The sequence below is a fragment of the Schistocerca nitens genome, chromosome 4, assembly GCF_023898315.1.
Source record: "Schistocerca nitens isolate TAMUIC-IGC-003100 chromosome 4, iqSchNite1.1, whole genome shotgun sequence".
In the NCBI taxonomy this organism is placed as follows: domain Eukaryota; kingdom Metazoa; phylum Arthropoda; class Insecta; order Orthoptera; family Acrididae; genus Schistocerca; species Schistocerca nitens.
This window is the reverse complement of record NC_064617.1, coordinates 536,352,956-536,379,064: the sequence shown is the minus strand read 5'-3', so window position 1 is coordinate 536,379,064 and position 26,109 is coordinate 536,352,956. Positions and strand designations below refer to the sequence as shown.

General features: G+C 38.6%; 1 protein-coding gene across 1 annotated transcript in view; it reads right to left on the bottom strand.

The window, feature by feature from the left end:
- Positions 1-943: 943 nt before the first annotated feature.
- The window catches only part of LOC126252420 (low-density lipoprotein receptor-related protein 4), an 827,262-nt gene continuing 802,096 nt past the window's right edge, over positions 944-26,109 (bottom strand). Inside the window, exons 28-32 of the mRNA XM_049953310.1 lie at positions 11,771-11,992; positions 11,411-11,654; positions 9,803-10,061; positions 9,235-9,698; positions 944-2,307 (exon numbers count right to left, since the gene is read on the bottom strand). Of these exons, the coding sequence (XP_049809267.1) occupies positions 2,137-2,307; positions 9,235-9,698; positions 9,803-10,061; positions 11,411-11,654; positions 11,771-11,992 (1,360 nt within the window). The 3' untranslated portion in view covers positions 944-2,136. The remainder of the gene's footprint in view (positions 2,308-9,234; positions 9,699-9,802; positions 10,062-11,410; positions 11,655-11,770; positions 11,993-26,109) is intronic.

The following is a 26,109-nucleotide window of genomic DNA, read 5'->3' as shown; positions in this document are numbered from 1 at the left end:
AAAAGGTTTCTGGGGCCACAAAATCCTTGTAGGATAAAATGAGTATTATAGAAATGAAGGTAATGTAGAAGGAATAAATGATGGCACATGCTTCTAATTCAAGTCACTAGAAACAACAAGTTACATGAGAGTTCGCAACGTGTTCTTCTATAACAATGGGCACTCAAATACTGGTCAGTGTAGGGAACAATATCGTGGTAACTATACAAAAATATCAATATGTGGCACACATTTCCAACTGGTCACGCACATGAGAAATAATTATATAGTACATTCTAATTACTTTTAGACTATTATATAATAGCTACTCTATAAGAGTATAAGGTAACTGTGTGACAGTGGATGAAATCATGACATTACTATTGTCAGCTATCCCAGGAGTGACACCTTATAATTTTAAATATGATTCTGTTATTGAAACCCCAGTAGTATCAATTTATTTTTTGTGTTGAAGTTTTAACTCCTCTTATAAAAACCAAGGATTTATTTTGGCTACCAAAGGTCATGGATTTTTTGTATACTGTAAAATTTGCCCACTATGCATGAAGTATTTTTAAAGAAACAGAAAATTGGAATAATTTTTTGGAAAATGTATATTTTCAAATAGTTTATATTTTAATACTGATATTTAACTGTATGGTTCAAAGGGAAACTGATTTTGTTCCAAGAAATCTTCCTGTGTGTTCTTCTTTGAGCAAGTATTTTGACTTATTGGCTGTAGTATTCATCATAATCAGAAGAGTATGATTTACGAATTCAATAGAGGACTATTTAAAATAAGGAAGGGGACATTAAATATGCCCTTTATACTGTGGCAAACAGATTATGAATAATGAAATGGAAAGACTAGAAGAAATAGAACTTGATATGTTTGACATAACTGTATTATATAAAATAATTTTTTGGCGTATATTGTACATTTGTTTAAACCACTACTGTGTGCATTGCTTCTTTAAAAATGTATTTAACATATGAACATGAATTATAATTGCATAAATAGCTATAAAATTTTAAGACAATATTTGGAGCCTCATAAACATTAATACTTATTAAATGAGAGAAAGAGTGAAAATAATATTTTAAATAAAACGTATGTCTTACGTATTCACACTTTGAGATAAACATGCAGACATTGAAAATCTGATTCTCCGCAGTATCAATTGAATATTCTCTTTAAAAAAAATCATTTCCTTATTCAATTATTCGCACTAGCATACAAACTGCAAGAAAAGCAGCAACAAAATATTTTAATTATATCAGTAAAACTGAGCAAATATATAAAACTATTTGAAACTTTCTCATAATTACCTATAACATTTCAATATTTTATAAAAAGTATGTACAGGATAAATACAAAAAACACTTTATTTTCATTTTATTACTTTGTCATGAGTTAAAAATAATAAGGAACATCAATACTGCATTTGCAAAACTTATGAGATAACTATTGTATGAAACGACAGTGGACATGGGGAACTTCCATGCAATAAAATTTTAGTTTTATTTACTTTCAATAATACTCTTCCTTCATTTGACTATTATATACACAAGACTCTCATCATAATTCACAACATTCTCACCAACGATTCATATTCTTACTCTTCATCTGCCGTTTTCCTTCAAACATTTTGAGCATGATTCCAGTGTCAACAACAATAAAATCATTTTAATATGACACATTCAAAGAATCAAAAACACATAAATATTTGGTTTTACTAGGTAACAAAAATTATGGTGACTTTCATCTCACATTTAATTTTAAAAAACAATACAAAATCAAACACAAATACAGTCTTAGGTATGGTACAGTAACTATCTAAAATTCCAGTATTTCACTCTGTATGGAAGGCTGTCAAGTAATAACAACAAATTAGGTATTACATATAATTATAGGGAAACAATTTATTAACAGGCTGGATGTTACACATTCTTATTCTGAATTTGTCACAAGGGCTTGTAAACTGGGCCCTATTTACATTACTGTTTACATATGACTTTTTATTTGTCATTTTTATTATGTTTTCTCTTATAGAACTGACAGTTTTACAAACATTTATACCATTTTGGCCTACCTAATTTTGTGGTATTGGATGGCTCCTCCTGCAAAAACATTACACAAATTTTACTGAAGATTGGTCACCCAGCCTTCAAGCTAATACTGTCTAATCTTTGGGGAGGTGTTGGAGGAGGTGTAGCAATATGCTCTGGTGTTGTAGCATCATTGCTTGGTACCATAACAGCCGGAATCAGTGATACCACTTCAGGTCCTGTAGCTTGTTTCTCATCATGAATATTAAAAACTCGTTCCTATTTAGGAAGAAAATAAAAGACATTAAATGAGAAGCAACTGTTAATGATATTCACACAGAATTAATTTCTACAAATGATGATATTTGTATTTACATTTAACTATACAAATCAATATATCCCTTGGACAGGATGTGTGTGATGTTCAGGGTGAATATTGCAACTGCTTATGAACTCTTAACAACATTAAAATACAGCATGACTTAATCAATCAAATAAATACTCATCAGCCATATGTATCACATACCATTAACTGGACAATGTAAAATGATAGATATTATGAAATCAGGCAGCAAATGTTCCTCTGAACTGCAACTCCAACACAATTATGGGCTTGTACAACTTGTACCTAAGAAGAAAGAACAAAGTCCATAACTGCCAAACATTATACCCATAATGTTTTAGTATGTGCTTCTTTATATGTTGTTGTTGTGTTCTTCAGCCCAAAGACTGGATTGATGCATCTCTCCATGCTACTCAATCCTGTGCAAGCTTCTTCATCTCCAAGTAACTATTGCAACCTACATCCTCCTGAATCTGCTTAGTGTATTCATCTCTTGGTCTCCCTCTGCAGTTTTTACCCTCCACACTTTCCTTCAATACTAAACTGGTAGCCCCTTGATGCCTCAGAATGTGTCCTACCAACCAGTCCCCTCTTCTAGTCAGGTTGTGCCACAAATTCCTCTTCTCTCCAATTCTATTCAGTACCTCTTCATTAGTTACATGATCTACCCATCTAATCTTAAGCATTCTTCTGCAGCACCATATTTCGAAAGCTTCTATTCTCTTCTTGTCCAAACTGTTTATCATCCATGTTTTGCTTCCATACATGGCCACACTCCATACAAATATTTTCAGAAAAGACTTCCTGATACTTAAATCTAAACTTGATACTAACAAATTTCTCTTCTTCAGAAACGCTTTGGTGCCAGAGCCAGTCTACATTTTATATCTTCTCTACTTCGACCATCATCAGTTATTTTGCTCCCCAGATAGCAAAACTCATCTACTACCTTAAGTGCCTCATTTCCTAACCTAATTCCCTCAGCATCACCTGAATTAATTTGACTACATTCCATTATCCTTGTTGTGCTTTTTGTTGATGTTCATGTTACATCCTCCTTTCAAGACACAGTCCATTCCATTCAACTGTTCTTCCAGGTCCTATGATGTCTCTGACAGAATTACAATGTCATTGGCAAACCTCAAAGTTTTTATTTCTTCTCCATGGATTTTAATAACTACTCCAAATTTTTCTTTTGTTTCCTTTACTGCTTGCTCAATATACAGAATGAATAACATCAGGGATAGGCTACAAACCTGTCTCACTCCCTTTTTAATCACTGCTTCACTTTCATCCCTCTCAACTCGACTTCTTTATATATAAAATTAATTTCTTGTTATATACTGAATACTGTCAAAAATGTTGCAGTAGTGATTTTTGTTAAGGAGGACTAGGTGATAAATGACTGACTTTATATTTTAGTTTTTTATTTCTTTATACATCTGCAGACAATAAATATTGTGTGGATGTTGTCCAATATTAAAGATGTATCTTTTTTATGGATCATTTTTCAGAGAAGTTATATGTTCGAATCAATATGGCTTTCAGTGAATAGTCACTCTGACGAGAACATTCATTTCATTGGAGCACTCGTATTTTTGGTACACAACTGCTTGCCTGGTGCCCCTGTTTATAAGGCTACATTATATTTGTTGATGCTATTATCAATGTGAATACAATAACAGATGCAAAATCTGTTCATTGGTGACTAAACTTTGATCCATCTCTACTAATTAGTCCTTTAAAGAATATTTTCATGAGGTTATTAAAAGAAATTTGTCATGATACCCATGAATTAAATTATGATTTTACCAACATATTGCTATATTCTTAAAAATTCATGTTGCTAAGTATGCCATAGTCATTTACTTCAAAAACTGAAACTTATGATTAGCTCAGTTACAGAACAGTGTTTTTTATAAGGGGATAAGAAATAACGCAGTATGGCAGAACTAATTCCCTGATAGAAAGATTTTTCAAACCTAAACTTGAATGTCATTAACTGCTTTTATTTAAACAATGGAAAGTTCAGGGTGGAATAAAAGCAACATGAAAATGATAGATTGCTACACACTACGTAGAGGAGGCACAAAGTCACAGACATGTACAATGAAAAAGAATGCTAGAAATGTTCAGCTGTTGGACAAAGTCCTTGTTTGAGTGGTACTGAATCACAGACAGGCAAAATGGAAAAGAATGCTAGAAATATTCAGCTTTTGGACAAGGACCTTCTCTGACTTCTGGATATTACCAGTGCTCTTTTTCATTGTTTTTTATCTTTGGCTCTACATGTCTTCTATGTGGTACATAGTGATCTGTCTTTTCGACATTGTTGTTAAGCTATTTTATTTGTAATTTACTGGCAATGAAGGATCAAAAGAATGGGTTTTCTAATGAATATTCACAAAGAAAACATTAATACAGAAAGTACATCCACTTACTATGAGTCATCAAATTGAGAATAGCTACAGAAAGAATATGTGACAATTTCTTAAATATGATGTTCTTGGAAGATGATATTGATACAAGCAGCATAGGTTGTATTAAGTTGCAGACTTACAGCACAGGGGTCCAAGCTGTTCATAAGTATCTTAGCAAACATATTTGACGGGTGACCCACAGGCACACCTGGTTGATCAAATATGACTGTGCAGCAACAGGCAATTTTGTTTCTTGCATATAGATGTTTTGTATATGACATATTAGTCTAGTATTTATTACTTTGCTGTGTTCTTTGGATTGGTTTTGGTTGTGTTTTGGACTGATTATAATATGCACACCAAATTGTGGTGTGCTAAGAACAACATTGGCTCATGACTTCAGATTTGATTAGACTTGCAACTCGGACTCTGTTGGGTGCAACAAAACAGCAACCAACTACTTGGCAACATGAAATAGGAGTCAACAATTTCATTGTCTTCAGTTTTGCTATGAACTCTACCACAGTGTATCAAGCAGAACATTATGTTAAAGCTGTGAGGACAGGGCATGAGTTGTGCTTGGGTAGCTCAGTTCGTAGACCACTTGCCTGCAAAAGGCAAAGGCCCCGAGTTCGAGTCTCGGTCCGGCACACAGTTTTAATCTGCCAGGAAGTTTCATATAGCACACACTCCACTGTAGAGTAAAAATTTTATTCTAGAAATATCCCTCTAGCTGTGGCTAAGCCATGCCTCCGCAATATCCTTTCTTCCACGAGTGCTACTTCTACAAGGTTCGCAGGAGAGCTTCTGTGAAGTTTGGAAGGTAGGGGACGAGGTACTGGCAGAATTAAAGCTATGAGGACGAGGCATGAATTGTGCTTGGGTAGCTCAGTTGGTAGAGCACTTGAATGGGAAAGGCAAAGGTCCCGAGTTTGCGTCTCAGTCTGGCATACAGTTTTAATCTGGCAAGACGTTTCATATCAGCACACACTCTGCTGTAGAGCGAAATTTTCATTCTAGAAACATATCCCAGGCTGTGGCTAAGTCATGTCTCCGCAATATCCTTTCTTCCAGGAGTGCTAGTTCTCCAAGGTTCGCAGGAGAGCTTCTGTGGAGTGTGGAAGGTATGGGACGAGGTACTGGCGGAAATAAGGCTGTGAGGACAGGGTGTGAGTTGTGCTTGGGTAGCTCAGTTGGTGGAGCACTTGCCCACGAAAGGGAAAGGCCTCGAGTTCGAGTCTCGGTCCATCACACAGTTTTAATCTACCAGGAAGTTTCACATCAGCGCACACTCCGCTGTAGAGTGAAAATTTCATTGTAGAAGTAAACAAATTGTTTGTCACAGTCTGATAGGTAGCCCAACTACTAAGTGTATATGGTAGTAGCTGTTTTCAACATTGTGTGATTACTATTGAAATAAGTGGATGCCATCCCGTATCTTTTCAATTAAATGCCTTACGTGGTTAGATCATCTGACAATTTGCTCTTTACTTTCAAATTTATTGAGACTTGTGGTCTTGAAGAATAAATTTATATTATTATAATCTGTTTCATAACCAAGACAGATGAGGTGAACGGCATTCAAATGTCCAATGGGTTTCTAGTTACATGTGTGTCACTGTTATTTATTAGAGCTATCATTAACTGTTTATATCAGCAGTGTATATAAACCAGATCATGTTCATATGTTCATAAGCAATCCTGAACACATATTATTGCAGATCTAAATCATTCTCATTTCCATCTAGCTCCAATTTACATTAAATTCTGCTAATACCACTTACACCTTTTACAAAATGCTGCTACCCGTTCCACCCTTCTAACTTAATTTCCTATTTCCATGTGCCTCATCCACAGCTGACCTTTTCATTTGTTTCATTATCATTTTGTGTATGTGTCTGTCCATGTGTTTGTGTCATGACTACAAAGTGAGACATGGTCACATAGACAAACAGCATCAAAAGAACCATACTGGCTAATGGAGATACAGAGAACAGAGAAATGTCTGGTCACAAAGAATTCAAGGATATCTGCATCGGATTACATTCAGAGCCCAATGATGAATATCTTCAGGTGACCATCAGCCTTCCTTCTTTGAACGATATCGACAGGAAAGAGAAGAAGACAGGTATTGTTGGTGCTAGCATTGCTTCAGAATCTTGAGAATATAAACAATAATTATTTATATAAAAAGTTTTTTAATATAACACATTTTTAAATTGTACTAAGCATTAAATAATTTCTCCTAGCCACATACACATTTCTAAACTCAAACAGGTGGTCCTGAAAATGGTGCTTGGGATTTTTAATGGCTGTGACAACACTTAAAAAACTAAAAATGAAAAATATACTGCACAGGCAATAGGTAAAGGTTGCATGAATATCTCATGAGTAAATGATGAAGGTAAAAATTTGAGAGACCTGAGCTCACATGGAGGCATACCAGCAATCATTCTTACCACGGAACTATCTCAACTGGAACAGGAAATAAGGGAAACAGTAGTGGTACATAAAGTGCCCTTTGTCACATACCAGACATGAAAGTGAGTTAATACTGCAATGTCACCCAGTTCTTATCTATATTGAAAGTTTAAATTTTCTTGCACATCAGGAAGTTAGTTTAAAATCAACTGCAAACTTTGAGCCAAACAGACACAAAAGTCACCTGATAAAAACAGTTTAAAATGAGATTTATTGTCCTATGCAGTATGTCCTGCTGTATGTCCTGCTCAATGTCCTTAAACTATTAATTTTATTTTATCCATTATAAAATCTTTGTGAAACTGGTTCAGACACTTTCATAGAAGGTAATAATACTTTGTTGAGATAAATCAAGTTTGCTGCTGGGAGATAAGATGGTAACTGCGCAAGGCAAAAGTATTTTCAACTACCCATTACAATACTTTAATTTTATTTATTAGTTTGACAGCAAGAGTGTACCCACAAGCTGAGATTTTGCGGGAGGAGGCAACTCATGTTAGTTTCATGGTGGACAACAAAATTGGTTTGAGATTTCATGACAAATGGCTCTGGGTACACTTGCTACTAATCATCACCTGCTGCATGTTTTGGTTTTCTTCAAACTGACACTGAATTGGTACATCTTCTGTCTGGTGGGGCAGGTTGTAAGTTTGTGAATTTTTATATTAAAGGGTTGGGAGTTTGGGGGGGGGGGGCAGCTCTTCTCTCCTCTACCCCTCAATGGGGATGTCCTTATTGGAAGGTATTAATGAAGTAAATGTATCTGCCATATCTTCATACGTCCTCATGGGCTGTCCAGCTTGTCATCTGTACCTTATAACCACTTACGCAAATTCGGTGCAGCATCATGTTACTAACAACACACATGTTGTCAAACTGTGGGACCAATGGAGCTAGGGAGTTTCCTGTTCAGCCACCCACATCTATGACATAAATCCTCAAGACTTTCCAGTTTGCAGACAAATGTCTTATTATACACTGTCCACTCACATTAATGTGACCACAAGTCAAAAGCATGAATAACACCGTTTGCATTGTGGACAACTGTCAGATGTGCAGGAAGAAAGTCAATAATGCTCTGAGAGATACCTACAGGAATGTGGAGCCATGTCAACTCCAGTGCTGGGGCTAGGGGCACTAGGTTTCTTGGCATGCAAATTCCAGCCTTCATTGCCTATGAACAACAGTCAGCATGGGTGCATGAGCCATGGATTTTTCTGTCATCTATGGCCTGTGGTGTACCACAATTGCATTAGTGTTAGTTTTGGATAACAGTATTTTGCTATGCACGGTATATTTTAACCACGGCGTAACATGAAGAGTTTACAAACTCAGCTGTTTCAGATATGCTTTCAACCTTGGCCTGAAAGCCAATGATCATATCCTTTTAGACAGCAGATAAATCAGTCATTTCTGCATTATGAAAATGACTGCACTGTCTTCCACATTCCCCCACAAGTTTTATGTACCCTCCACTGATAGAGCAGTCACCTGCTGTCTGTGAGTGGTAGTCACATTAATATGACTGGACCGTGTATCTGAGCTATTGTAGGAAGAAAGTACATTTTTTTCCTGGTTGAACACAAAATGAAACTTGTGTTCTGGTTTAGATGGACTCAGTTTCCACATATACTCATACACAGATGCAGGAAAAACTATAACTATAGCTATCAATTTCTAGATATTTTATAGCACAGTCAGATCCAAGGTCATCTGAGATAAGGAACATCTCTTAAAAGCCTGTGACCACAACATATCAGCTGAAGTCTCTCTGAGTTATTTATGAATGGTTTTCTCACAGTAATAAAAAGGAGAAGAAGCAAAGGTACTGATAAGATAAACACGGAATGGTTTTATTCTTACACATGCTTCATAGCTGATAGTTTAGTAAAACGTCATTCTGATTATTTCTTGTCTGAACACACTAAATACCACAGTCAACAAATGAAGTTAATTTCTTACCTGAGACTTGTCATATTTGAGTCTTTTCCAAATGAATGGCTTTTTGTCAGGATGGGAACTAGCTCCAACATCCATATTAGAAGCATTATAATTCGGATTAGAAAATGTCAGCACACTTCGCCCTGTAGCATATAAATACTTCTTCTGTTTTTTGTGTCGATGGAATAAGAGCAGTATGACCATAGCCAAAGTAGCAAGTACTATCAAACTGAACAGGCCCATTATTATAATCATAATGTGTGATGGTATTCCATGCTCCTTTGGTTTTTCTGCACTTCCAGTGCCTACCAACATATTTAAATCATCATCCACACCATCTTTTATACCAGGCTCATCATTTTCATTTGGATAGGCTGGAGAAATAGGCATGTTGTCATAATCTTCATCTTCTCCTGTGTAATCCTCAACATCCGTAAGGGGATTTAATTCTTTCTGTTTCTTGTTTGGTACATGAGCACTGGGCACTGTAAAGAGAGTTATTAAAAATATAATTTACACTTTATTATGCTATTCACCAATCTATGTTGCTTTAAATTGTGGTTCACATATAAAAAAATCATATACAAACCTGTAGAGCAATGTTGATCATCTGGTATATCAGGACAAGCACAGATGTAATCCTTTTGTCGGTAAAGACATAAGTGAGAGCAGCCACCATTATGAACTGCACAAGGATTCCAACCAGGTTGCCGCTCAGCAGCTACAGCTCGTATTTCCATTACTCCATCAAGGTCTTTGCGAATTACTTTTCGATCTAAACCTGTCTTCTTATCAGCTCTCTCCACTGACTTCTTGTACCAATCGGTCCAGTAGATATGGTCACCATACTGAAATAGTTGAATAAATTCAACAACATTTTTAGTAAAAACAGTCTGAATCAAGCACTTCAGAGGGTGTATTCAGTGCAAACTTGAAATCTTTTGCTTCTGATCTCTCTCATCAGCTCAAATCCCATTATAGTTGTCAGCTCTTGTGAAACAATATACACTACAGAAACTGGAAGTTGATCAGTAGACTGCCATCTTAAAATAAATAGAAGGCAATGTCAATTACTGCATTAAAGATTTTTTTCCTCCCTTGGAAATATTACACTGAGCAAATGAATAAAGATGATGTAGTAGTTATGATTCCTCACTGTAGCAGCAGGTTTCATATCCCTATCTCATCAGCCTAATTTGGATTTTATCAATGCCAGGTTCATTGTTTAATTATTTCCTTTACCTGTATTCTGTCAGAGTTTTCTCAGTCTCCAATGACAAGATGTTTAAAGTTTAAACTCCATTCCTTATTGAAACATATTTTATACATCTTCTGGTTGGTAAAGTACATTAATTGGTTTATTATTCCCTAATCTGACATGCTAATTTCAAAAGAAGCCTCAGAATTTTAATATGCCTCACATTATCACCAAATATACTTTTGAGACCATTCAGTACATGACTGGAATGCATATTACTGCTGTGTGATATTTTTAGTGCCTCTTCCAGTTTGTATTCTACCATAAATCCCTAAAGCGATATGACCTTTCAATTTAGTACCAAATCACTTATGATAATCTTCCATCATTCAACCTACCTTCCCAAGACTGCCATAAGAATCTACCAAGATGGTACCTCCAAGCTTTCAGCCTGAATGAAAGAGCTCAGCAATGAAATTCTAGCAGCAGAGCATTACACAGAATTTCACAAGGAAGACAGATAATTCTTTCACCACTTTGGTGATTCAGATCCCCCATACAATTCTCAGATGTCTAAAGGCCACAAATTGCTGGGTGAGTGCAAAGGAAAGATCTTTCAAAAATGCATGTTTTGATGTATAATTTGTGGTTGCAACATCTCGGAAAATAACTCGATTACCTTGTACCCAGACATCAATTTCAAATTTTTGACAAATTTTTACTTGCTGTTACACACCTCTAACTTTTTAAGAACTGACGAAATTCATTACCACAAATTATTGTATAAACATTGTATTGTACATTTAATGTCCTTCACTTATCCAGATTTTATAGAAAGTATTGGAAAGGATTACGATTTTTAATCATATATGCCAATTACATATGTTTTTGTTCATATTTTGGGGGTTTTGATACTTTCCTTGATTCTGCATTTTTTAAGTCTGGACCACACGAAAATGTAAAACAGGAGTTTCACTGTATATGTCAATCATTGCGTACCTGAGTGAGTCCAAATGGATGTGTTTTAGCAGGAACAAGCTGTATTCTGTTTCTACCATTCAGGTCTGCTGTTTCTATTCTATCCTTAAGAGCATCTGCCCAGTAAAGTCTTCTGGCAGCATAGTCAATAGCTAGACCATTGGGAAAACCTAGTTCAGTTCCAACGACAACTGTTCTGTTGGAACCATCCAGTAATGCTCTTTCAATTTTTGGGTTGTCTCCCCAGTCAGTCCAATACATGTACCTATTCAGAAAAATTACTCATAAAGTCACACAATTGAAAAACTTGAAATAAAAATGTGTAACATAATTTTTGGGGTGATTCAAAATATACACAAAAATTATTCAACATATACTCACCCCTTCCTTGGGAACATTGCAAGTGCCCTTGGTTCATCTAAACCATTTTTTATTATCACTTTCCTACATGTTCCATCCAGTTTTGCAACCTCCAGAACTTTCCTGCCAGCATCTGTCCAGTAAATGTTATCAGCTATCCAGTCAACCACCAAACCATCTGGTGTAGCCAAATTTTTTGATACCACAACACTTGTATTGGAAAGGTTGTGCATGTCCACACTCCTAATTAAGGGAAAAAAGTTTCAAGAGTCACTTACAACTAAAAAAGAATAAACACCAGAAAAAGAAACAGAATGATTAAATAAGATGAAAAGAAACTTCAGAGACTCCTGCCAGTGGCACTTAATAGTGATAAAATATATCAACAATTAAAATATAATTTCTGTAAAGTTGAAGGTATAAAAAACTCTTACATTGTTTTACATATAAATTCCTTTTCTATTTGTGTGTATTATTCTAAGTGCAATTGTTTCATGAATGAAATCTGATTGAACAGTTCCTGCATGTGGTGTAGCTCAGCTGGGGCTTTTTCTTGTCACAGGCAATGTGTGCTCTATCTAACCTGTTGGTTAGCACTGTACATTAGATGGTGGTGGCTTGTTGCGTGCTGATTCAGGTCTGTATGGGTCTTGCTATAAACAGCATGTGCCTTCTTACTTGTTAGAATATCCAATAAAGGAAGATGGCTAGTCACTTCTAGTACCACCATGACTATAATATCTTGATGAATGCTGTTTAAGTGATCCAGAAACTCTTCCAGCACCTATCTGCCATGCTTTCACACCATGAATGTGTCATCAACCTAACAGAAGTGCTTGGGTTTTAGACGGGCACTCTGAAATGCCACATCTTAAAATACGTCATGTAGAGCTATTTTGCCAGTAACTGACATTGTGAGGGCTCTGTGGCTGTACAGGGTGATTCTAAATAAGATACCTAAAAGTAACATTAAATAGCACATGAGATTTACTTACTTGAAATAATTTATTCTCAGTTCTGAACCTGACAGAACATGAAGTTTCTTTCTACATTTGTACCATTCGAGTGTCTCTCATCACATGGCAGATACCCCAACTGTACAAAATTTCTTCCCAGATGCATGAGGTTATCCCAGAATCTACCTCCATGGGCAGTCTTGACCTTTCTCTCAATGTGTCACACAACCTGTTTCCATAAACTGAGCATATGATGCTTTTATAGCATTTGCCTGTGGTGGCTTTGTGATACTCCATTCTGACATGTCTTCTTATAATTATTGCGTTTTGTGGTACCACAAGCAGCACTGTTCTGGACCACTATGCACCTCCATTGTTACTGTGGTCACGCACTCTCTCCATAGAATGAACGAATGGACTGACATTAATGAAGATAGAATGTGGGAAGAGGTTTGAAGAGCTCCCAGACAATACTCTGGTAATGGTTTTGAAATTATTTACTGTTACTTTTAGGTAACTAAACAATGGAAAATGCAGAATGGAATGTAACAATATTATGAAAACGATAGTTGCTACTCACCATACAGTGGAGATGCTGAGTTGCAGATAGGCACAACAAAAAGACTGTCGGAAAGTGAGCTTTAGACCAATAAGGGCTTTATCAAAAATACACACACACACACACACACACACACACACACACACACACAAATGCAACTCACACACATGTGACTGCAGTCTCTGACAGCTGAGGGCTCAGTCTTTATATTGTGTCTATCTGCGAATCAGTATCTCCACTATATTGTGAGTAGCAACTATCCTTTTCATAATATTGTTTTAGGCAACTGATTTAGAATAACCCTATACAAAATATGTTATAAAAACATCTGCCAACCATTAATTTAAAGACTTTTTTTTCAACGCATTTTATTTTTCTGTGCTGTTACCAGTTTTGAACTTTCATTCTTCTCAGATGGTTGCAGTATGAGATGAACTCTTAATCAGATGTTGGTTATTTTGTTTGCTGTGGTGTCAGTAAAGGCTTGATTTTTTTGTTATTTTCCATATACCATGCTTTAGTATCATGGTAAATGCATGCCAAAGTTATAAACACTTCCATAAAATCACAAAGTAAAAAGTTGGTCAACAATAGCATTTTTTCAATGAATAATCTGACTTTGCATAATGACAGTGTGCTGGGTAATGCAGGACAGCAACTCATTTTAGATTGTGATGCAAAAAGATACAGCCAGAGTTGCAACTAGAATGGATGTTTATTTGGTCGGTTACTGGTTTTGTGCTATGTCCATTCTCAAACAAACCAATGTTTGTCAAGTAAAATGTCCATCCAAAATAGCAGCAAATAAAGTGGGTACATATTGTATGGCCCCAGATAATATTTGTTAATGAATGAGGATAGACGTAGCCCAAAACTGGTCACCGACTAAATAATTTTTGTTGCAACTCTGGCTGTCTCTTTTGCATCACAATATGATTTTGCCTACACTTCATGAACTTTTGTTAAAATATGTGGAGTGTACTTGAAATCAGACTGTTCACTGAAAAAGAGCTAATGGTGAACCACTTTTTACTTTGTGAGTTTGTGGAATTGTTTATAGCGCTGGGACACTTTTACCATGATACTACTACATGGTACACAGAAAATAACAAAAACTCAAGTCTCCAAATCTATCAAGACATGTTCATTAAAAGCATGGCAAACATAACAACCAATGTCTGATTAGCAGTTCACCTTGTAACGCAGCCACCTGACAATGAACGAAAGTTCAAAAGTGGTTGTAGGAATGTTACCATTTACACATAAAATAGACACATGAAGTATTGATATGATAATTTCCTCTTATTATACACAGCCAACAAATCACCATGCACAAATATATACAAGTTAAACAGATTTGAAACTCAAAGAGCATGAGAAGTTGAAGAAACACTGCACTTGTCTCATATCGATTTGTCAATTATATCACTCCCATGCAGTCACACTACAAAAACTGTGGAACACTTTGAATTTGACCTTGTATCCAGCTCGTTTGGGGATGGCTGAGCATGATGAATACGTAACTGCAGTAACACAGCTGGTTCTAGGGTATGGAGGTTGGAAGGCCACCGCTAGGAGACAGTGGGGGAGGAGTGTGAAGTGTTAGTTTCCCTGGTATCATCATCGCACTCTCAGAAGTTGGTGGTAAAACTCATGCAGGCTTAACACACTCAATGAAGGCTTTGGTTCAATTGCCATTTTGGACTATATCCATGGTGTGTTATTTCGTCACAGAATTGGGAAGGGTCTGTAGTAGGGAATTAAAGCCGAGTGCAGATAAGTTCCATGTGATGCATGGCATGAGAGCATTCTGCTAACACATTGTTCACGAAAGCTGGGTGAGTTCTATGGTGTGACACAGGAGGGTGGCGTATCCATGCTGTGTGTTCATGTAGTAGTTGTACCACATGGGAAAGCTGTGGTTCATCTGGCAGTGATGAGGGAGTGAGAATGTCTACTAGGATGCACAGAGGTTTGTCATAGACCATCTGTGCTGACAAGCAACTGAGTTCCTCTTTGAAGACTGTTCATATGCTTTGCAGAACCATTCATAGGCCTAGCAGAACAAGGGGCAACAGCTGAGCCCAGGTATGACTGTGGCTCATTAAGTTGCCTTTTAAAGTGCTGTCCATCTCTCAATCATGTGATTGCTTGGTGGGTAGTAACTTGTGATACGATTGTGCTGGAAACCACACCATTTTGACAGCTGGACTCAAATTGTCACCCTTGGTTTGTAGTGGTGTGAAGATGGTGACCAAAATGTGTCAACCAGGTCTTGATAAATGTCCTTAGCAGATACCTGTTGGTCCTTGATCGGAACAGCCTGTGTCCATCGTGTGCAACTATCCACCACCATTAACATGTATCGGTAGCCAGCAGGTGTGGGAAGAGGGCTGACTAGGTCAATGTGAACGTGGCCAAACCTCACTGTTGAAGCTGGAAAATGTCCCACATTTGTGTGCATATGACATCTGATCTTTTTGCAGTGGAACTATATGCCTGTGTGAACCCAGTTGTGCGTATCTTTCCTGGTTGAAGGTCACATGAATTGATCATCTGTCTGACTGTGGCATTGGCCATGTGGCATGCTAAGTTGTGGGTGCTGTCAAAAACCATATGTCAGAACTGAGTTGTTACGCAAGGCATTGCATTTGTTTCTAGATACAACCAAAAGTTGGAGGCGTAGGCCGGGAGTCATTAAATAACATTTGAAATTGTTGATCGGAACACTGAACACTGGCAAGGTAATTGTAGTTTAAAACCAGCACTAGGCTACTGGTGTGAGAAAAGTAATTGGCTATGATGTTATTGCCACCATGACTGTGGAGAGTGTCAATTGTAGATTGGCAGAGTTATTCAGTGTGTCTGAAATGGTGTGGAGAGCACTTGTGACATACCTTTTGAAATGCAGTGATGGGTTTGTGGTCAGTGTTAATTTTGACAGGTCGGGCCTTGACAAATCAGCACAAGTGTCAGATGCTCTTTTAGATCACAAATGGTTCCCAATCATAAGTGATCCAACGGGTTTGGCTGGGTTGCATGTTTTAGGAGAAGAAACTCAGAGGTTTCCAATGTCCATTCACTTTTTGATGTAGTGCTACACTGATAGCTATTGGTTGGCCTCAAGCATGTGGAACAGGGTGAGAGAGCACCACATCATCTGAGAGGCTCTCTTGCAAGTCCTTAAAAATGATTTCCATTCTCCTTGTCCACTGGAGGCGGTGCTTAATTATTGTGTGGTGGCATGCCAGTGTGTCTGAGAAAGGTGTTTGTATTGCAGCGGTTCCTCCAATGTGTCACCGGTAAAAATTATCCATTCTGGGTAAACGCCTCAAATGTTAATTATTCTGTGGCCGTGGAAGGGCACATAAAGTATCCAGCTTCCCAGGTAAGGGTGTGATACCTTGTACCGTCACTTTATAGTTGAGCAATGTTACCACAGGTTCACTGATGATACACTTGTTCTTGCTGAGTGTAATTCCACAATCAGTTAATCTCTGTCACACCACCCTGAAGTGCTGTTCACGTGAGAGGGCATTTTCGGAAAATATTAGCATGCAGTCGAGGTAAGCCACATCTGGGCCACATTTTTAAGCCCAAAAGACATAACCAAAAACTCAAACAGTCCATATGGTGTTATCACTGCAATTTTAGATACATCATTATTTGTGAATGGAATCTGATTATGTCTTTTGGCCATACCACACTAAAAATGGTCACACCCACTAAAGAACTTGTGAAATCCTGGATGTTTGGTATTGGGATTGTTCGGGTGTTCAAAACCAGATAATCACCTAGAGGATGCCATGAACTATACTTCTTGTGTACTAGACAGAATGTTTAGGACCAGGGCTGTCTGAACCATGTGTGACTCCGTCCTGAAGCATCTCTTCAACAATGGCTTTGGTCTCATGTTGTCATTCTAGTGTGATCTGTTGGGTGCGTAACAAAACAGGCAGATCGATGATCGTACATATATAGTGCACAGTTGTGTCTGGCCCCATGGATTCATAGTCTGCTGTTTCTGAGGGCACCACTGTCTGAGAGGCAAGGTTGCACTGCAGAGGTGTCTTAACCCTTTCAGTCCTGAATTATTTCTGGAGAAAGTAAACTTTTTTCATGTGGTATTGCTCTTACGTGATTTGTTTAATGATTTTAATTGTCAGATTTATACAAAATTATGTACCTATTTTCAAAACATACTTTGTACACTTGGATTCATTTTATGGACTAAAATAACTAATTACAAAATATTCTCTATAGTAATAAATAGTAAAATGATCATTCAATAATTACCATGGAAAATAACAATAACAATATTCAATTACACAACAGAATATAGTGAACCAACCACATCCATGTATTCTAGTGGTCCAAGCTTCTGTGCACTGCTACACTGACTTACTGATATCTTCGTACGTTGCCCAACAGTTGGCAGCACTTCCGCATGGGAAAAGATTGAACATTCACAAATGTCTACCTCAGGTTTCCATTGGACAAATATACTTTTGTTGCAGTTAAGTCACAGTAAAATTTAAAGTACACAATTGTAGCCAGAGGATCTGAAAGCGTTAATCATCTCTAATGTTTTGTAGGTTGCTTGTAGTTAGCATTCAGTCACCTTCAAAGTATTCTTCTGACACACTGTTCTCTGTACATACCCTGGTAGTTTCATACTTGACTGTTAGGCAATCCTCTTCAACGTGATGAAGTTTGGATACCAAATTGTGTTGGTAGAACTCCCACTGGGCCCTATCATTGTCCAAAACAGAAGTACTTCAGTTGTCAGCCCTGTGATTGGTGTGTGTTGTCAAACGACCCTTTACAACAGGAACAGTGCAACCATCTGTGGAATGTATCATATAAAACTACAGTCAAAGCTGTGTGAGGAAATCTGTGCCCAGAATAGATTGAGCAATGATAATGAACACAAATGTTCACTTTGCAGCAATCGGTGGGACCGATGTCGAACACCAAAGTAACTGCACTTGTGTATGACAGACTCGTTGACTGCCATTAATGGGGCCATACTGGTCTGTGTGGCATCAGGGTAGTAGGTGACCAGAAATGTGCCAACATCTGATCCTGTGTTGATTAAAAACAACATTAAGTCTGAAGAGTGGTTGGTGACAAACAGCCTTTGTGATGTAGTGGAGTGTAGTTGTGCTGGGGGTGACAGTGTTGGAGTCATACTGCAGCTGATGGTGCAGTGAGTAGCCCTACATGCCATGTGCATTGTAGGGTGACGGCGAGTCTTCTGCTGTAATCACTGTAGATGAATGTCATGACCTGTTGCATGTAAACCAGACTGTGTTTAGTGTTTGCATGCAAACATGGTTTTGTAGCCTTATGACAGAAATGTCTGTGAAACTAGCAAATATCTGCTCGAGGTAAGTCTTAACTACAAGACTGGGCCAGAAGGGTGTGGTGTGCACATGCACCCTCCATAGCCGTGGTCCATAGTTGCAATATCTCTAATTGCTTAGCCAGTTTCTTGACAGAAATGCGGAAAGTCCGGAGGTTCTCAGGTACACTTGGCAGTTGTTGGGCAGAGACAGTGTTGCAGCAAAGCATTGATTCATCAGAATGGACCAGAATTGAGTGGCTATCTTTAGTAGTAATGAAGGTTGTTGTTGCGACCACTGTAGTGAGTGAACTGAGCATAGTGTGAACTCTATCAGCAACTTGCATAACATCTGTCTTTCAAGAGAAATTAAGATTGGATTAATTAGTGGTAGTAATTGTTGGCACCAGATCTGGAACAGTAAAAGTGGTCAAAATGATACTGGCATCAATCATTATGCACAAATATCTCCACTATTCAGAAGGTGTCTTGTTCCTATACCTCCCTTTTCACCACACCTCTAGTGTTAAGGGAGTTCTATGAGCAGTTGATCCCTAGGTGCTGAATGAGGTCAGTACTATCTTGAAAGTGTTGTAGGCATATTTCAGAGGAGGCTGCAAGATAATATCTGACACCAAAGAAGTAGTTCATTGATTGAGGCTGCTGATCACTAAAGTGAACTGTTCGAGGTCATCACACATTTGTTGCTGGACAAAAATGTTCTCCATTATTACAAACCATATCTGGTTTCACAAACAGTGAGGCCCTTATTGGTGGAGGACCGCGAGAGCCAACAGGCAGAACGTTTTCTGCTCTTGAATGTAGTACCAGAGTGGGTGGAGGGACCGGGAGCATGCTCGTATTGGGTTTAATGTCACTAGACACTGCGGTGTGGCTATGTAAAACATTGTTCTGTGGCTGCATCACTGTGATCAATGGCACGACTGGTGCAGATGTTAGCATGATGTTTGCAGTCAGCTTGGAGTGTGGTGTGGAAGCCAGTGGTTGAAATACAGTAGATGGGCTTTGCAGAAATTCAGTCTCATGTTTAACATCCTGAATGGCACCGTTGATGATATGCAGTAGATTATTTGTGGCAATCATGACTGTAACATATCATTTTAATTGAATCAACTGTGGGTTCTTGGTGAAACATTGTAAATTAACTAAACAAACACTGTCTTTTGCCTTGTTTCACAATTTTATTATTAATGTTACTGCACAACCTAGGTTTCGTGTTATAAGCCCATTTTCATCAGTAATATACTTAAAATGGGCTTATAACCCAAAACCTAGGTTGTGCAGTAACATTATAATAAGATTAAGAGACAAGGCAGAAAACTGTTTGTTTAGTTACTATTGTAACATATATGTGCAAATCGCAGCAGATAACCTATCCACAAGAACATTTTCTCTTCTTCGGTGTCACCAATTACACAGGTACACTACCATCTATATAGAAGAAAAAGTCTTTAAATTAGTGGTTGGTAGCTGTTCTTGTAACATATTTCATGGAGAGGTATGCAACCCCAGGCACCAGTAGGGGTCATGATTACTTCATCTATTTGTTCATAAAACTACCCATTACACTTGAAATAAACATTAGAGTGCATATTCAGAGAGTGTTACCGTTTGCCTCTGATGAGCAAGGTGTGTCTGTGAGTCTTGAAGATGAACTTCTGTGAAGAGGGATATATCACGGAAGCTCACAAGCAGACCATTCCTCTTGCTGTCAAATGCTCTTAAGAATTGTCATGAAATCAACCATGCTCTTCACATGGGGATTGCCAGGTTTTAGAGGTGTAGCTGGATTTGGGCCAGTCCTAGGTTGGTGAGTTAACAGTGTTGACTATTGCCTACAAAGACATCCGTTGTGTCCTGAGTGTGAATTTTGCAAGGAATTTAGTGATAGCGGTTCATGCTAAAGGAAATACAGTCAGTTTACAGAAATGAGAGGGAGGCTTGCTTGTCTTGTTCGAATTACCTGAGGTGGATATATAGGACTGAAGTATGATGAGGAGAATAATCAACTCAGTAGATACAATTAACACCTACATTTTATTCAGAATCTCAAATACCTCAAATACAGAAATGATTTCCCTAGCTGAGCTGCATTCACAATAGTAACCAAGTCCTTTCACAGAGACAGTAACTCTTTGACACTGTTTTCCACCTGTCCCTGTCATGACATAACATCAAAGGGCTTGTCATTGCCTTATTTGCTACCCTAGAGCACTGTCCTTCAAGTATTCTTCAGAGGCTGATAGAGAGGCTTTCCCTACATAGTCTCTTACTATATCCCAAGCCTTTCAGTGGCTTCTCATAATGTGTGCATTCCCCACTGTGAACCATCTCTCTTTCTCTCCTGCAGCTCCTGCTTCCTGTCTCAATTCTTACCCCATTATTATCTAAGGCTCTTGCTTCATTAATTGTGTCACAAACCTTGTTTCAAAAATTCTGATACATCACTTACATCTTTATTTGTTAAGGACCATGCAGCACCGATTCTCTCACCTTACTCATTCCTATATCATATAAGGACCTTTCCTACTGTTACATTACTTATTTCATAGGCTCCATTGTTATCTCACCCCTCTGGTCCAACTGTGTGGCACTCTGTGGCTGCTTCTGCCACGCCAAACTCTGATTTCATTTTAGTTACTTTCAATATTGTTTCCAGGACTTGACTTGTTGTTGTGGACATGACAACTCCTTCTTTGTGGATTATGGGAAATCCATACAGGCATGGTGTGGCTGGCACCCTAGGGTCCAGCTTCTTCCTCACTTCCTTTGGTAGATCTGAGCTATTCAACACAGGAATTATTTTCCTAGTCATCATAGTCATTGGATCCTTGAGCTTCTTGTAGACTGGATCCTTAGATGGAGGTTTTTTGTTCCACTGTTGTCACTTTTGCTTTCGGAAGTAGGTACTTGTTGTTGAGTGCAGATTTCCTGCTTGATCTCATCTGCTTTTTCTTTCAGCAAGCTTCATACTTTTTCTTCCACCTCACTAATAAGGTCCCATTTTGGGCCTTGTACATAGTTCAGCCCTTTTGAGTGTGTCAAAGCTGTTGCTACACTCAGTCCTTTCTCTATCAAATTTACAACTGCTCTTCTATTATTTGCTTCCTTGTTCACTATCTGAGTTCCTGGAAGTCTACTGCATTTGCCAAACTGTTTTGTGACACTGCGGTGCTTCTGCACTTCACTGTCAGCATGCTGCAGTCTGCCCATTTCTAAGTCTGTGATGGCAGTTGCCTGAAATATGTAGGCAGCATATGAGCAGGATTTGTGTGTTCTTGTCCAGCTCTCTCCATATGAAGTGAATGTGCTCCCTTACTATCACTATGCCTGCCAATCATAATATCTGAGTGGTCTTCTTCAATATCACTAGTTGACACAGTTCCCCACATGTGATAAGATGTTTTCATCTCAACACCACTGCAAGAAGGCCAATGGGCTGGAAAGTATTGCCTTCCCAGCCCATTATTTTTGCAGCTGGTTGAAGCTTCACAGCATCTTCTCCATGTAAAACTGCCCCGTAAGTGAACATAGACTTTCCTAGTTTATACTGCTGATGAAAAGCTCTCAAACTGCCAGGTGGGTGTAGTGTTTAGATTTCATAATGTTTCAACAAATATCAAACTCAATACCTTTTGCCAAAATTCTGGGATACTGTGCATGCCCCTTCATTTATATGCACAAGGTGGCTACCCACTCCACCTGACTGTGGGCTTTAGTGTCTAATACAGGCAGAGGGTTGGGGATGGAATGGTAGCATGGGTATGGGCTGTGCTCAAATCTCTGCATGGGCATTCTTGATCTGTCTCATGTGCTAGCCACTGCTGGATGTGCTCTTGGGAGGATTCCAATCTGAATTAGTTGATGACTTTCATTACTACTGATTCTCATGCATCCTTATTCCTACAGATTCATTTATTTGGGTCTCCCAATAGCCACTGGTTTATTCCAGTACCTTCGTGTTTTCAAAATGAATTGTACATTGCTCATTTAGGCAGTTGTTTTACATTTGTCCCAGATGTACACACCTAATGTGTTACTGAATCATTTAGAGATACAGTGTGGCACTTGCCTGATGTACTGGTGAACGCTTTCACGTGCGCTGCTATATGTCCATCATATGTGAAGATTCAGTGGATCCTTTGCAAAGACAATATTATCTTTCATCTTTGGTGCTTGTCAGAAGACAATTTTCATGTTAAATCTTCCATGCAATTTCGCCATCTTGTCTGAAAGTGCCCCTTATAGGAGCGAATGGCAAGTCTCCTGTCTCTTTCCTCTTCTCCTGCATTTTCTGCATCTTTTCATTTCTTTGCACTTTAGTGTACCAACTTTCATGGAATATTTTCTTTAGCTGCTTTAACTCAGGAGGGAGACTTCAATTTGTCAGAGATAATGCATGCCCTATTGATAAGGTGGTTAGCACTCTTTGTCCCTACAATGGGCAGTGGGAGCTCATTGCAAGCAGATACAGGTCATGCAAGTACAGAGTGACAGATTCCTCAAGCCCTTCTCCCTAAACAACAATATAAACTGGAAATGGAGGAGGATACTGAGAAGGATGTAGCTACTGCTTTTATTTCACATAGTGGTGTATTATCTGAGAAATTAGCATGAATTCTCAGGAAATGCAATGTAAAGACTTTCTACCCACTGGCTAAAACACAGGCAGTGGCAAGGATGGCACTGGACTACAGAAGTCTAGTGCCTGTCAAATCCCCTGGCAATGTAGCAAAACATACATGGTGCAGACAGAAAGTACAGTCAACGTTGCTGCCAAAAGCACTAACAGTATACTTAATTACTACAGCCCAACATGTAAATGATTGAAGAGCAGTATCGACATTACTCAGAATGGATTACTACAACACAGACATCAAAATGCTGGGATATGTCATTAAAGAACCCATCAGGATTGGATCAGCTGATCAGCTATGACTGTAGCTACAGCCTTATTATGGCTGTACTTTGTATGATTAGGAAGAGAAAGGAGATACCCTGCAATCTATATCAATATCTATATGACTATTCAGCAATTCAGACTCAAGTACCTGGCAGCATCTGCCTCCTGGGGACATTTCATCTATCTCAAACAGTTCTGTCATATTTGGTTCTTCAAAGGACATTTAATAATTTTGAGGCCACATCTACTTTAGGTGCCTTGTTTCAAACTATGTCTTTCAGTGTTCTGTCAAATTATTCCTTCCCCATCTCATTAATATCCACATCCACTACCCTTTCTATAATAATGTCTTACATTTTTTTCCCACTTAAATTGATTAGCCAGAACAATTTGACCATCTACCTAATAACCGGTATGTCTACCTTTAGCATGAATAACAATGGCAACGCATCATGGCATGGAAGCAATGAGGCCTTTGTAGGTTGCAGGAGGGAGTTGACACCACATCTGCACACACAAGTCACCTAATTCCTGTACATTCTGGGGAGGGGGCCAAAGAACTCTGATGACATGTTTGACCACATCTCAGATGTGTTTGATTGTGTTGGGGGTCAACACATCAATTGTAACTTGCCACTGTGTTCTTTGAACCACTCCACACATTCCTGGCCTTGTGACATGGTGCATTACCTTGCTGAAAAACGCCACTGCCATCGGAAAACATGATTGTCATGAAGGGGTGTACATGATCCGCAACCAGTGTACTATACTCCTTTGGCATCATGGTGCCTTGTAAAAGTTCCACTGGAACCACAGATGCCCAAGTGAATATTCCCCAGAGCATAATGGAGCTGCCGCCAGCTTGTCTCCATCCCATAGTACAGGTGTCAAGGAGCTGTTCCCCTTGAAGATGACGGATTCACGCACTCCCACCAGCATAATGAAGATGGTAATAGGATTCATTAGACAAGGCAATTCTCTGCCACTGTGTCAACGTCCAGTGCTGGAGGTCACATGCCCATTTCAGTCATAGATGCTGATGTCGTGGTGTTAAAATGGCACATGCACGGGTCGTCAACTGCGGAGACCCAGTGTTTGGAGTGTTCAGTGCACTGTGTGTTTGGACACACTTGTACTCTGCCCATCATTAAAGTCTGATGTTAGTTCCACCACCTGTCCTGTTTTACTAGCCTGCCCAGCCTACAACATCCAACATCTGTAATGAGGGGTGGCCGTCCAACCCTCAACATCTGGATGTGTTTTCTCCATGTGTTGAAGACACTCACCACAACACTCCTTGAACACTCAACAAGTTGTGCAGATTCTGAAATGCTTGTGCTGAGCCTGTGGGCCATCACGACCTGCCCTCAGTCAAGCTCAGATAGACCACCCACCTTCCCCATTCTACACACGGATGGCACACTCACTGATACCACAAGCACAATGCTTGTGTCTGACTAGCAGCCATTCCTTGCTAGGTGATACTGTTATTGCCTGGACAGGTTTATATTGATAGTAGGTTATTGGTCACAATGTTCTGGCTGATCAGTGTACATAGTTCTTCTACACATTTTTTCTGCCTTTCAGCATTCCATTCTTTGTTTAATACTGCCTTGCTATCTCAGCTCTTGATGTTTCAACTGCTGTTTCCCTTTTCTCCAAAGATTCCTTTCATTTTCTAATACATGGCATTTATTTTTCCCACAGCCATGCAACCTTCTACAGGACTGCATTTCTCCTCTATTCATTCCTGCTTTGTCATTATACTCTTTCGGGTTTTGTCTACATCTACACCTATTACTCTGTGAAGAACTGTGAAGTACATGGCTGAGAGTACATTCCATTGTATCACATATTAGTTTCTCACATTCCATTTGCATATAGAATGCAGAATGAATGACTGCTAAAATGCCTCTGAACACTCTGTAATTATTGTAATCCTGTCTTCATAGGCCCTTCAGGAGTGATACATAGGCTGTAGTACATTACTAGATTCTTCACTTAACACTGTTTCTTGAAACTTTATAATTAAGGCTTTCATGGGATAACTGGCATCTATCTTTGAGCTCTTGCAATTCAGGATAATCGATAATCAGCATTTCCATGACATTTTCCCAAGGGTCAAATGAATATGTCACTATTCGTGCCATCCTTCTTTGCATATGTTTATTAATGCCTGTTTGTTCTAGTTGGTATGGGTCATACCACTTAAGCAGGACTCTACGATGGGCTGCAGAGTTTCTTTTTTTAAAAAAAAAGACGAGTATTTTGTAGACCAACAGCATGTTCCCAGTATTTTACAAATGAACTGAAATTTGCCTTCTGCTTTACCTATGATTGAGACTATGTAATCTTCTCACCTGCTTCATTTGGTGGATTTTAATATATTATTGGTGCACCCTGACCAATTTTGCCACAGATGCAATTTACTCCAGTGATGTCACCGGTGGGTTGATGGAGGGTGCATTTTCCACGATGAAAAAAAGGCTCTTAAGCAGTGCACTGGATGCAAGGCAGTAGTGGACAGAGCAGGAGGTTGTCAAGTGGGCCACAAGGCAGTGTGGAGGGCTCTGGTGC